Source organism: Populus euphratica, unplaced genomic scaffold (genome assembly GCF_000495115.2).
Source record: "Populus euphratica unplaced genomic scaffold, PopEup_1.0 scaffold22.1, whole genome shotgun sequence".
Lineage (NCBI taxonomy): Eukaryota > Viridiplantae > Streptophyta > Magnoliopsida > Malpighiales > Salicaceae > Populus > Populus euphratica.
In genome coordinates, this window is record NW_011499863.1 from 669,729 (window position 1) to 684,811 (window position 15,083).

A 15,083-nucleotide genomic window follows, 5' to 3' on the forward strand; every position below is an offset into this window, starting at 1 on the left:
TTGACTACCTTTACTATCACTTTGATGCTTTGAGTCTCTCTCTCTCTCTCTCTCTCTCTCTCTCTCTCTCTCTCTCTCTCTCTCTCTCTCTCTCTCTCTCTCTCTCTCTCTCTCTCTCTCTCTCTCTCTCTCTCTCTCTCTCTCTCTCTCTCTCTCTCTCTCTCTCTCTCTCTCTCTCTCTCTCTCTCTTCCATTACTCCTTTTACGGTCTTATCATAATCTTCCATCTATCATGTTGTTGTGGTGGAGGCTTAAGGTGTGTTTGGTAATGATGTTTTGTTTTTTACCCGATCATAAAGAAAAATTTATCTGGTCAGTATATAACTCTTATTTTTTGCATTTCATTCTCTGTATAGTTTGCATTTCAAACCGCTAAAATAATTTGTTTTTCATTCATAAAAAAATGCTTTTCAAAAATATATCTCACAACAATTTAAACGAAACAAAACATGTATTTTTTAAATTACAACTACAAATATTTTTCTAAACTTATTTTTTTAAAATTATACCACGATATAAAAGATACACTCAGTGACTAAACTAGATTTGTGAGCCGCGCTACACCATTAGCCTAAATATTTTATTGGTTAAAAAATATATGTTGGGCAACACATGCATATTTCAGAGGAATTAAAAAAAAAATACAACTTGAGGCATGGACTTGATTGAGCAAAAAAATGGTACAATTTCAACGTAGAAGGATGTTAAATATGCAAGTGAAGTCATGAGATTGATATAAACTTACAAAAAACAAAAAATAAAATTTAATTTCGAACAAATTCAATGTAGAAAGATGAAAAGTCAATTAAAAAAAAAACAAAAAAACAACTAGCAAACCATACAAACCAACCAATCTCTACAACTTATAACCCAATATAAAAAAAACTTCAACTTTGAAGGATGAAACTAGAAAAAAAATACTCTCAATTAATTTAATATTAAAGGATGATATAAAAAATCAATTTTAAAAAATTATCAAAATAAATTCAATAAGAAATGACAAATAAAAACAACCAAGATAACCGAGTTGAATAAATTTACTAATTTTTAAAATTAGTGAGGGATTTAATAGAAAAAAATAAATAAAAATAACAAAACCCAATATCAAATTGAAAAAATTCAAAAGGATGAAATTGAAAAAATTATGAACTCAAAAAATAAAAAACTAAGCAAATCAAGGTGAACCTTCTAAAATAGGTTAATCTCCAAAATTCACAACTCATGAAAATTCTAATCTCGCGTTTAATCAAGAAGCGATAATGAAATAGAAAATCAAATCTCAATTTAATACATTTGCCAAAGTAAAAAAAAATAACAATAAAAAATAAAAATCAAATCTCATAGGGAAAAAACTTAAAGATAATGAAATTGTAATTCATAAAATCTTGGATCCAGACTTAATTAAGAAGCTGAATTTCTAATCAATTTAATATTTAAGGATGAGATAAAAAAAAGATATCAATTAAAAAAATTTCCAAAATAAAGAATAGTAATCAAGAATGTAGATCAAATCTAATAAGGAAAAAAACCCAAAAGAGGATTAAATCATAAAAAAATTAATTTTAAAAATTATTTCAAATAAAAAAATCTGACCTGAAAAAAGAGAGTAGATAATTCGAATATAACAAATTTGAGATGAGTCAACCTAAATTAACCATTGATCCAGCACATGAAATCAATAAAATTTCATAGAATGATGAAATAAAGAAAATAAATTGTAAACAAATCTTTTAAAAAAGACCTAAATCAGCCTATATTAACCTTTTGAACTTGTGACTCGAGGTCTAAGGATAAAACTATTCCATAGAAGACAAACCCAAAAAAAATTATGAATCCAAATTCTTGATCGACAAAATATCGATGGATTAAATCGAGAACAAAGTTTCAATAAAAAAAGGATATAAAATAAAAAAATAAGAATTAAATTTGATATAAAAATAAAATATTGAGGGATGTAATTGAAAAACAAATCCAAATAAAATAATAATTAAAAAATAACAAGAAAAAAAGGATAAAATATGACAAATAACAAAAGTCAAAAATGATAAAACTGAAAGAAGATTCAAATTTTATGAATTATTTAAAATTAAACATATAATAATAATAAAAACACGGACCAATTCTGAATGAAAAATAAATTCAAGAGCTATTTTAAAAATTTACAGTGCTATGCGTGGAAATTAAGGAAGAGAGAACAAAGAAGAAGAAGAAAATGGCAACCGTCGATAAACCAAGGGGATATTGATCACACTAATCACCCAAAAACCATTGTGAAATTTCATATGTCATTGTAAAAACTGATATTTGTCTACCAGAAAAAATTACATATATCATCTAAAAAGTATGAATATATCTGTATCCTTTCGTGTGAACAATATACATCATTAATTTTTAATATGAATAATATTTTTATATATACTAAATTATCAAATTACTCTTGATCCATCTCCATAAAAAAAAAATGCCAAGACCAAAAATCCCCTAGATGAAAGCTTAAGATAATTTGAATTCAATACAAAAAAAAATAAAATTTAAACAATGTCGGCAAGTTAGTTCAACATTATTTAATATTTTAGTCATTTCATTGTAGAAAAAACAAAATTACCTTCCTACCTTTATGACCAAGGCCTTTTTGTTTTAGTTGAGAAAGACAAAATAATAATATTATTATTCCAATCTACATTACCAATGAATCCAGGGCTACAATAAAACCTTCTCTCTTTTCAGTAATTTTTTTTTAATAATGACTCACATTAAATGATTGGCATTTTCAAAATTGACCCAAATTGAATTTTTTTTTTTATGAAAAGTTCATGGTGAAAATCGGATTAAGAAGTTAAATATTGGCAATTAAAAGCAATGACATTTTTTAAAAGAAAAAGGAGGGATCTCCAACTCCCATCTTGGGATGAGGTGATATTAAAAATATAACGTATTGTGTGGGAGTGTGCATGGAATGAGTGTTTCAAGTCAAAACTCAAGGCCATAGAGTCTACAAAAGTGGTAAAGGAATTTGCTTTCAAGAGCTTGCCATCTTGCCTGTGCCAGTGGTCAGCTTGATCCAGCACGCGAGCTTCCCTTTTTAGCCCACTTGGGCTGGAAAAGCATGCATGGTGAAAGTGACCGACCGGGTTCTCTAGTTTTCCAGTTTCTCTTCTTCCGTACGACGAGGAATGCTCTCAAGTCTTAACATGAGTGCGATATTTATTCATTTTCCTACAGAAAGATTTATGTAGAAAAAGGAAAAAAACACAAATTAGTCATGTCTTTCTGAATGTGATAGTCAGCACCCATGGGTGGAGATAAGAGGTTGCGCAAGAGGACGATGATGAGGGATTTTAGAGGACTCCGGGATTATGATATTTGTTCTACAAGAGAGATAGAGACAAAGAATAAAAGAGGAACAAGAGAGAGAGAGAATCTATAAAGAAATATTCTTATTATTTTTTTCTTCCATCGTCCATTTTTATCTTCCAAGTGGACCTACAATATAATTATTAGTAGTTAGTCGTGGAGCACTCTAAAAATTTTTGTGCTGGCTCCTAATTACATTTTAATTTATTCAAGAGTATACTAGTTTACAAGGTAATGCTGTGCTCCGGCTCAAACAAAATAAATAAATATATGTAATAAATACGTCCATGTTATGGTAAATTATTTAACATTGATATTAAACTTGTTTCAACAGTTTAACTTTGAAATCTTATTATTTGGGTTTTTATTTAATCTGAGTTTAAAATTAAATTGTGTAAGAGTTATTCTGATATAACCCAATTAACTTAACAGGTCCCAAGACAACCAAAATAATTGATAAAAAAATATAGTTTGGTTTTAAAAATTTTCAAGATGATTTTTTTCCTTCTAATATTAAGATAATAATATATTGAATTGATTTGAGTTTCGTAACTTAACTCTTTAAATCTGTTATGGATTTCACTAAATTTAATAACTTTGTTTTTTTTAACCTAATTATACAATAATAAAATTATATGCTTGTAAAATTGAGCATCAACATAAATAATTTATAGAGACATTCAAAATAAAAAAATTTGAAAAATAAAAATAAAAAATAAATGATGAAAATTAAAAAAAACATAAAAAAGTCACCTCTTATATGAATAGTGAAGGAGGAGGTGAGTTGATACCCTAACTCTTTCAGATGTATAAAGTAATTATAAGAAAATCTAAATGACATGGAAAATTTATTGTGCAAAATGCATTATGAATATCCACACAAAACATTATGGACTCATTGTTTATAGAGTTTTTTATTTTGTTTTTTTTATTTAGCATTTGTTGGATCAAATTGCAAGTCAATTTAGGTTAATTTGTTAGGAGATGGGTGATATTGGAAGATAAGGGATCGAAATGAAAAATACAGAGAAAACTAGTGGCTTTTTTTTTTTTTAACTTTGTATATGTCCATAATAAAAGTACCTTTTGGCCCAAAAAAATAAAACATATTAAGGGTAACTCGGTAATCTCACAGGGATACATTTGTCATTTCCAAATTTAAAGGGGATAATTAAGATTTTTTACTTTTTAATGCATGGTAAAATAATCATTGTATCTTAGATTCAAAATTTGGCAAGGCTTCCATACAAGATCATTTTTTTTTTTAATTTCTCAAGAACAATGAAATGACTTGCATGCCTTTAAAAGTGGAAATTTCTATAGCTTATGTCTAGGGTATTGTTGTCATTTCACTTTGGTTTTTTTGTTGTTATTATCAAGATGGGTTAATGGCAATTTTGAAATTTTATATATATATATATATATATATATATATATATTATTAAAGCATGCAATTTACATGGTAGCACGAGGTTGTTTGGTGGATAAACACCGTCTTTTGTGGTGGTATTGGTTTCATCTCGGCCTTCTTTTTATTGTGAGGTGACTTATATGACCAATAATTTTCTAGATTGGTAAATATCATTTTTTATTATTGTTTGTTTTATTTTAATTAATTTAAAAAATTAGAATTCTTTTTTCAATTTCACCTAATTTTAAATTTTTTAATCTTTCAAATTTGGTTATTATTTTTTTGATAGCTATTTGTTTTGTTTGAGATAATGTTTAGATTGATTTTTTTTATATAATTTTGTCCTCCTTAGGTTTTCTTTTCAATATAATTTGATCTTCATTTTTTTGATTATTATTTTTTTCATGTTAATTGTTTTTAGATTTATTTTTTTTATTTTATTATTTAACATTAATTTAGCTTGGATTTGACCTTCTTGATAAAGCCCGAGTCTAGGATTTCATGAGTTGCGAGTTTTAGAAATTAACTCAAGTTTAGAAGGTTTTTTAGGCTGTCTTAATTTAAAAAAACTCATGTTTTTTAGTTTCAAGCTTTATCATTTATTCAATTGGACATTGAATTCTGTTATTTTTATTTGCTTGTTTTTTATAGAATTTATCACTAATTTTGAAAATAATTTAGATTGTTTCAATTATTTTTATTTGTTGTTCCTTATTGAATTTGCTTTGATTTTTTAAAAATTAATTTTTGATTTTTGATTTTATTCTTCAATATTAAATTATTTTTTTATCCATTCAACATTGAGTTGTTTTATAGTTGAAATTTATGGTTTTATTCAATTATCTTTCATTAATGATTTTTTTTTTACCTTTTATTATTATGGATAATCATTAAAGTAAATAAAAACTTTATTATAAGAAATATAGTTGTAAAACATATCTGAGTACATATCCAGTGTTGCAATATCAAATATTGATTTAATTAACTAGATGTGTGTCTAACTATTTCAATTTATGATTGATAATTTTTATATTAAAAAATAAAGTAAGAAAATATTATATATTTATTTTTTTTACCAAAGGAAAAATATTATTCAACCCATGGTTAAATACGAATCAAATCACTAATATACATATAAGAGTTGTGGCCCCTAGAAAAAAAAATGTAATACTCTTGCCAAAATTCTTTTTAATCCACAAAGTTGAAACTTAAACAATAAAAAAACATGCTATTGACTATGTGGTGGTTTAATATAAATCCTCAAAGTGGATTTATTTATTTTTTCTTTAACACAAAAGAAAGTCTTTTCACGTTGTATCAGTTAAAAGCCATTCGCTTTCACTCTCCTTTTACTTTTCAAACTAAATTAACATCTACTTTTATTTAGTCTTTAAAAAAAAAAATTAGGGTTTGCAAGAAACAATTCCGATAAGGCTTCGGCACATTCCACCTATCATTGCACCCCTTACTTTTCATATATATATATATTCTATCCTAAAATTATTTCTTTAATGTTTATTATGGATATAGATTTTGGAAATTATTTATTGTTTGTAATTTATAATTTTTTTTGCTATATTTCATTTAATAACATCTCCTTGTAGTGACCAATAAAATTTTAACATTAATGTTTACTAAACCATTTAAGAGCTGCACTTAGCTCAATGATATCGTATTTCTTCGTGGTTTAATAAATACTAGTTATTAATCCATGCCTTACCATAAATTAGATAAATTTTTCAAAAAAAAAAATATATTTAATTATTAATCCATGTCTCCAAGCAAATTGTGTCATGGATTATATTAAATTTAATTATTTTTTTAATTATATAATAAAAATAGATGGTCATAGAACTGAACATCAATCTAAAAATAAAAACTTATTTAAGACAAAGATAATCCTAAAAAATCAAAAATAAATAAATTATGCAGTTTATTTTCCAATCAATCTAATATTCAAAAATAAAATCAAGGAAGAACTATGAAAAACAAACAATAGACCACAAACCAAAAAAACTTATTTGTTTAATGGGTGAACTCGTTAAACCTATGAATCAAGTAACTCAAGCTCGCACGCTAAACTTGTAAACAGGGTCATGGATTCTAGTGAGATTATAATTTTTTTCAAATATATTTTTTATTTAATTATATGATAAAAAAATATACGATCGCAAATAAAACACCAACCTAATATTGAGATGCTGTAAAAAATTAAGCAACAAATAAAGATCAAAATATTTAACATCGCAACATAAGAAATTTACTTTATTATTTTTAATGAATTTCTTTTTCAAAATAAATTTGTAATAGAAAAACACAAAAATTTATAATAGAAACCAAAACATATATAAAAATTAAATTAAATTTTTTTTTGAGGTTGCACGAATGGAAAAAATTATAAACAAATCAATGTATATAAAAAAAATAATGTATATAAAATTAAGAAAAAATTATAGATGAATTATTCCTACGTCTTTAAAAATTAAACATACAGACTATCATTACAAAATTATCATAAACTAATTAAAATATAAACCCAAAACTTATTTAAAAAAATATCAACAATACATTATTTTTTGAAAATAATAAGAAAAAAATTAAGTTAGGCGTTACTAGTTCTGGTAGGTTAGGCCTAACATCTAACTTAATCAAGCAATAACTCGCGTGTAGCCTTGCAAGGTTAGATCCAAACATGTAGGCCTATATTTTTTAAGTTGAATGGGGCAGAAGCCACATTATCTACCCTATGCATTAGAAGATAAAAAATTGACGTGTTGCATGCAGCAGCAAACAATGCATTATCTGTTCATTTCTAAAATTCAATTTCTTTGGTAATTGAAAAAATAGGATCCTTAGTTTTTTTATCTAGAAACTCATTTTAACCTATTTTTACCCAAAAAACCTAGAAAACCCCTTAAAGACTTTATTAAGCCAGTCCACATTAAAAAAAGTAAAAAAATAATCGCCATAAAACCTAAAATCCACCTTAAACAAAAATCCAGATTTTAGATTTGATTTTTTAGAGTTTTCAAGGTAAAATAAAACATCTAATCTTAACTCTTCTCATCATATGGAACAATTTAAGAAAAAAAAACTATTTTTGTAGCCAGATTCCTCGGTAACAAATGAGAATTTTTTTTTTTTTTGTAGCCAGATTCCTCGGTAACAAATATTTTTTCTTTCTATATTGGAATCCAACAGTTTCCTCTTTTTCATTCAACCAAAAAATAATTAAAAAATAAGTAAAATGAAGTTCAACACCAAAATTTAATTTTATATAATTCAAGAAACTAGTCTTTTAATAGCTAAAAACAATGTGGAATTGAAATGAATTTGTAATAAAAATTTTCAATCCATCACTCATGTTACCTTTTTTTTTTTTACTTTAGTTTTCTTTTTTTCAATTCAATTATTCCCTATAAAAAAATTGCACCACTCATGTTACCTTTTTTTTTTTACTTTAGTTTTTTTTTTAATTCAATTATTCCCTATAAAAAAATTGCATTTAGGCTTTAATTTGGTTCAAAAAGACTCAATTGTGCAAAATAAAAAGTTTGAGAAAAAAATAAAAAATTGCAAATATCGCACCGTTATAATTAACTGGAAAATGTGAGAGAGTGAATAATATTTATGTGAACAGAGAACTCCATATATTTTAGCTTTATGTATAATACTAGCATATTACACATAGAGTAATATTAAAACTTTCCATGCATTGATTGCATTACATATCATAATTAAGAAAGAGAACTAATAACTAATAAGAGTCATTGGGAATGTAAGTCATTGATTTAACATAGTCCTTTTCATGCACGACAATATTATTATTTACTTAACATGATTTGGAAGAGAAGTATATAATTGGTCTAACAATAACAATAATGTCTTAGCCAACAAAATTATTGTTATCATTATATTAATTCAATAATGTATAATAAATAAAAAACATAAAATATTATAAATATCTTCATAAATGAGCTTAGAGTATAGAATACATGTTCATCATAAAATTACAACATAATATCAATAATAATGTCCTTTCATTAACGGATTAAGAATTATAATATTAGTGCTTTTGCATTAAATTGACATCTCTTACTTTTGTATTTTTGTTTAACAACAAAGTATTTTAATTCTATATATTTTGTATCCTTTACATACTTGTTGTTTTTTCAGAAAAGAAGATAGTTGTGAAAGTATTACAATAATTTTTTAGTGGCCTGGTGATAATATTGATTATTTTAAATCCTGAAATAAAGTTTTGCAATCAATTCACCTCGACTGTGACTTTAAAGCATTCTATAAATTTAACTTTCAAAGTGGATGCATCAATAATAGATTACTTCACACTTTTTCACGAGAGTGTTCCTCCAACAGATATCCAAATATTTTTTTTTAAATCTAAATTTGAATAACCAACCATCTCAAGATTATTGGATTTTCTATAACTAAACACGTAATATTTTATTCCTTGTAAGTATTTTAATATTTTCATATTAAGAATCAATTCTCAAACTAATTAATAAAATTTTAGTGCTAACTATCTTTGGTGGTGTTTGCACTTCATGATGATGCCAAACTATTTTTTAAAACAAAAAATGATAATTAGAAATTGAAATGAAGTTAAAAAATAACATAAAAATCAGCCATGAAAAATATATAATAATACAAATTAAGGCTAAAATAACATTGTTTATTTTTGGACAACATGCACTATTTATAATGAAAAAGAAGATAACAAGAAATAAAATTATACAACGAAAACCTGTTTTTTACAATTAAAAGCCTCTGCACGCACCATTTAAAGCTGAAGGTGGCCCAAGCATGTCAATAGCTTTTTTTTAAATTTCAAAATATTATTTAAATGTTAAATTATATAATCACTCTTAGTCAAACCTATAATTAACAAAAAAATTCAGGCTAAAAGACCCTAGGAACCCTGACCTCCATTTACTTAGATTTAGTGGATTCAAGGGCATATATGTAATTTGACTATTTATAAAAATATAAAAATATAAAAATATCTTTGCCTTTATTGTGTTGATTCTTTTTTTCTTAGAGCATTTTTGTTATTTTATTGTAATTAAAATATTAAATAGACAAAATACTCTCGGTTAAATTTACGATAACTAATAACTCGTGTGAAAATACAAAAACATCCCTAACTTCAAAGCAAGCTTCTTTTTAAGATTATAGATGTGATTTGGCTATTGCAGTGAATTTATTAAGCCATTTAAGAATTTATTTTCTCATTCATGTGGACAACATATTTTTATAATAATTTATTTTTTATATAAAAATCAATTGTAACCTAATGTGGACAACATATTTTTTATATAAAAATCAATTGTAACCTTATTATTTCTATTATCAACAAATAAGCATATATTTTAATTTTTTATTTTTAAAAAATAAAGATGGAATTTCAACATTGCAAACCCCATTTCATTCATTCATACACATCCATAGCTACCTCGTCGCTTGAAACCCAACACCTCTGCATCCTGTCCTTCTCTTTTTATTAACCCATCAACATTGGCAGCACCTCGCAAGTCATCAGCTGCATGCAATCCCCTTGGCATAAACACTGACCCACCTTACTCATTCACTGCAATTATACTCATGTATGTTAGCAACCATGCCCAACGACCTTTGTCTCATTCAGAACCCTGCATGCCATGCGTCAATCAACCCCTGCCCGTCCCTTAAGGAAACCCTTTGCATGCATAGCTTCTCCAGAAGCCACCATCTTCTCTCCATATATGCTTGTACATGTTTATATCATGTGTAAGAAATACTCCATTTTGAGCGTAATGATAGTGAGATGGGAAAGGGAAAAGGAAGTGATGAGGTTTTGGTGGTGTGTAGTGATAGGAATATGGGGACAGGGATAGCAATGTGGGATATGGAAACAGGAGATCGTATTATGCATATACCAACTTGTGCTTCTCCTCTTCATGGCTTGTTGTGTCTGAGAGATCAGTTTCTTGTAGCTTCTCAGGTTAACAAACATGGGTCTGTTGGTGGCGGGGCTATCTTCACTTGGTCATTGAACAAGGTAACAAAACTCAAAACTCTTTTCGTCCTAAATATCTGTTGTCGTAATTGGTCTATAGTCTCTAGTGATGAATCAATTTCACTCAATAATTTCTTGCAATTTCTTGTGATTTTCTTTTGATCGTCATTGGTTTGGTGGATATTGCACCTAAAGCCTGGATCCATTAAAGAAATTGAATCAAGTAGGCTGCTTCTCCTTTTTAGTTACTCTAATGTCTTCTTTTTTTGTTTTGTTTTGTTTTTTTTATATCGAGGATCATGGACGTTCTTTTTTATATTTAGCAGCGAAAGCCCATCACAACTATTAAGCAGGGTAGTTGAAGACTTGAATTGGGTTTTGAAAATTTTGAATTATGATTCTGCATTAATATAAATTTGTTTATATAATTGATGTCTACAGATGAACTCAGATTTTCCAAATAGTTTTGAGTTCGGTTATAATTTCTTCAATTTCCCTTCCCAGACACGGGAATAGAATTATTTGCATGAAGCGGATCTTAGAAAAAGTTTTCTGCATACTTCAATCACATTTACTTTTCTTAGCTATTAGATGTAATAAGTTTCTGGTTGGAATTGGTAAGATACTAATATGATGGAAGTGACTTTTCTTTTTTTATTTTTATAGATTTTGCTTCTTTTTGCTGATCTGCCACAAACGTATTAGAAAATGGGGAAAAGTAGACGAAATCAAGCCAGAGATTCCGAATTGCTATAAAAATCTTGCTCATTTTATGTTCTGATGTTTCAGCCTCAACAACCTCTTCGAAGCTACCCGCTTGAAGCCATCGGGCCACTTGGTTGCACCAAGGACGGCCTGTTTCTTGCTGGTGGTTCTCCGTCTGGAAATGTTTACCTCTGGGAGGTTAGTTTGCTAAGCGCTTGCTTGTTATTTTGCATAAGAGGAGGAAAAGAAAAATGGAAAGAGCCCACTTATATAAACGAAATATGTTATTTCCTGTCAAGAGGTCAAAACTCTGTTTCTTTCGACGAGTTCTTTTAAAACTTATATTGACTGCATTTTTTCTCATGTTCTATGATAAAAATAACCGATTCTTTTTTTTTTTTTTGCTGAATTTGATGGTAAAAATTAGAGTTTGGACTTCATAATATACTGTCCCAATTCTGAAATAGATTCTAATAAGATTGTTATAACTCGTAGGTTGCAGGTGGAAGATTACTGAAAACCTGGCGTGCGCATTCCAGGTGCTTGAAATGCTTGATTTTCTCTAATGATGACTCCCTTCTTATTTCTGGTTCAGAAGATGGTGTGGTCTGTGTGTGGTCTATGGTTAGGTAAAGATTGAATCTCTACTGCCAACTCCTTTATCATTTGTAGAAAGAAGTTTGAAGAGCGAATCATATGAATGGTTTATGCATCATACTGATTATCAAATTGATGGAAGCTTGCTAGATACAGAAGATTTTGGAAGCTCATGTTCATTGTTGCACTACTCTTCGGAGCATACATCCTCCGTCACCGGTCTGTTGACAACATCAGGCATTGCAAACTCAACTTTTATATCAAGTTCTCTTGATGCTACATGCAAGGTTCCTGGACATGTATTAGCTTCATTTACAATTCATATAAATTTAGCATTGAAATTTCTTATGCTCAGGACAGGATATAATTTCGACTTTTCTAGGCTTGGGACGTGTTCTCAGGTAGGCTTATACAAACTCAGGATTATCCACTAGGGATAACTGCAATCGTCACTGATCCAGCAGAGCAGCTCCTGTTCGCTGGAAGCATGGATGGAAGAATATTTGTTAGCGTGCTTGACATTGGACGCCTGGAGGATCCTTTAGCTGTTGCTGGAGATGAACCAGTTGTGCTAAAAGGACACAAGTAATGTATGATGATTAAGTTTGTTGAAATTTTTTGAAGAACGAACTCCCTCGATATAATAGAAATGGTAGAGGAAAACAAAGGAAAATCTGAAAGTCTAACATGTAAAGTTACTGTTTATAGTTAGCAAATCAGGTTTTAGAACTAACTGAAAATTCCAATTGCTTCAAGTTTCTGAAATGTGCAGTTGAATTGTCAGACTGATTACGCATAAGAAAATCATCTGAGATTTGTGACAATGACTGACTCACCTAAGTTATCTTCATATGAGTTGGTGGATAGATATTTCATGTACACCAACAATTATTTAGTTTTTTTAGCATGATTCTTCTCTTATCTTGCCCCAATAGCATCTGATAGTTATATTGAATGATTCAAAGAAGTTCCTGCCGTCAATGCAGTGGATCTATAATGGCTTTGACCTTCAGCTCAGTGGGTCTGATATCTGCTTCTGAGGATTGCACTGTCTGTCTCTGGGATGTCGTTAGCCAGGTGATCATACGAAGCTTTAACCATCAAAAAGGTAAACATGACCCTTTTTGCTTCTCAATCTCAAGAACTCATTGTTTTTTATGTTACTGTTCTGTTCTGGTACCAATTAAGTGGACGATCTGAAAACGAATGAAAGCGTTTCATCTTTCACGGCATTCTCATTAAGTGTTGTGGATTGGAAGTTTCTTGTTTCTTATTCAACGTTTGACTGCAACGTTTTCCTGTTTTGAAATTTGAGTGATTCTGTGCTTTCTCAAACAACAATATCAATTGTTTTCATCTGTAAGCAGGGGCAGTAACCAATCTTGTAGTGATTCCACGGTCTTTGCTGCATTCTGCATCAAACCATCGAAGAGTTTCCAATCAGTTCCGCGTTTCAGTGCTCAGTAAGTGTCCTCAGCCAGCCAACTCATCTAATGGGATTCTCACTCTCCTTCACACATGTTCTTCCCCCAAGGATCATCAGGCTTCTGTGGATCTCAGAAGAACCAATTCATTGAATCAGCAAATATTTGAGATGGAGGTCTCTTTTTCTCCTGTCTAGTATGTTCATGCTGCTGGTTACACGCATATATAATGAAAGAAGATGCATTGACATGCAGAGAACATACACTATGCTAATTGCAAAAACACACACAAATATCTGCTATCTTATACAATATAAAGAGCAGTGAAATAAATTTTGCCTTGTTATTTCTTTTGTGTTCTTCAATATGTACAAGTAGCATAAGATGCGTTCTTATTTCTCTGCTTTGGAATGTAAGCAGCAAGAACAGACACCTGCAGCCATGCAAATGAAGGTAGAAACAAGCATAGACCATCGTACATGGGCAAGAAGGATGACAAATCATGTCATGGAAATGAACAGGCATTTGCAATCTCGTCTGCTCGACTTGATGCAGACTCGATTGTTATTAGCTACTGAAAATGATTCACCAACTACAAGAAAGAGCAAGAAGCTGAAGATCGAAAGTCCACCACTACAACAACAAGAGAAGATATCACAACCCCCTAGTTAATCTTCCATGATTTCAACGCAGGAATTACCAGGAAAAGATACGAATCTGGCACTGTATTATGTCTTTGTTAGGGTGTAAACGGTGCAAAAGGTAAAAAGAAGAGAGATCAAGGGCGTTCTTATTCTAATGATTTGCCAGAGCTCATGCTATAGAAAAACTCGAATCACGAATTCTTAAGTGCTTGCATTTGCTCAGTAGAAAAGTAAGGAAACTCTCATGCCTGTTGTGTATCTGCTAAGCAGCAGTGCAGCATTCTTCTTCATTATGCCACTCACTGTGGTTGTGTTTCTGGTAAAAGCCATATGAAAATAGTATTGCAACTTATGGCAAGCTAGATGCTGGTTTCAGCTATTATTGGCACTATTTGGGAATCGTGTTATTAAAAAATTTAAATTTTTTTATTAAAAATTAATTTTTTTTGTATTTTAAATAATTTTGATATACTGATTTTAAAAATAATTTTTTTAAAATAAAAAATATTTTTAAAAACAATTATAACTACACTTTCAAATAAATTAAAAAAAATCTACAGCACTAGCAGGTTATCAATTATTTCTAGCCAAACAAATTGTTAACACAAATTATTATTTTGGTAGCGATTATTATTTAAAATATTTTAAAATATTTTTTTTATCTTAGAATATATTAACCTAATATTTTTTATTTTAAAAAATTATTTTTAATATTAACATTTTAAAACAATAAAAAAATTAAATTTTAAATAAAAAATTTAAATTTTGTCCAGCTTTTAAACCCAACACCGAATAAAAGCTTGAAATATGTTGTTATTATAGGATGATTGGTAATTAAAAAGGTTAATTATTTGGATTTAATTTTTTTTTTTGGTGCTAATAAATTAGGAATTGAAGAGAAAGAAGAATAAGTATAATTATCCCCTTTAGTT

The 15,083-nt window shown here is 28.6% G+C and overlaps 1 protein-coding gene across 1 annotated transcript; it reads left to right on the plus strand.

The window, feature by feature from the left end:
* The first annotated feature begins 10,232 nt into the window (after nt 1-10,232).
* LOC105125344 (protein ROOT INITIATION DEFECTIVE 3-like) lies at nt 10,233-14,390 on the plus strand. Its single transcript, XM_011025746.1, has 8 exons — nt 10,233-10,823; nt 11,571-11,684; nt 11,982-12,115; nt 12,226-12,370; nt 12,466-12,668; nt 13,070-13,191; nt 13,451-13,683; nt 13,928-14,390. The coding sequence occupies exons 1-8, from the start codon at nt 10,590-10,592 to the stop codon at nt 14,177-14,179; spliced, it is 1,437 nt and encodes a 478-aa protein (XP_011024048.1). The 5' UTR covers nt 10,233-10,589; the 3' UTR covers nt 14,180-14,390.
* The last annotated feature ends 693 nt before the right edge of the window (nt 14,391-15,083 follow it).

What these genes read in the sequence shown, in the direction of transcription:
- LOC105125344 (XM_011025746.1), top strand. Translation starts at nt 10,590, where the DNA reads ATGGGAAAGGGAAAAGGAAGTGATGAGGTTTTGGTGGTGTGTAGTGAT. An exon ending in GTTGTGCTAAAAGGACACAA is followed by an intron (nt 12,669 to 13,069) that starts GTAATGTATGAT and finishes CCGTCAATGCAG; the next exon opens with TGGATCTATAATGGCTTTGA. An exon ending in AGCAAATATTTGAGATGGAG is followed by an intron (nt 13,684 to 13,927) that starts GTCTCTTTTTCT and finishes GAATGTAAGCAG; the next exon opens with CAAGAACAGACACCTGCAGC.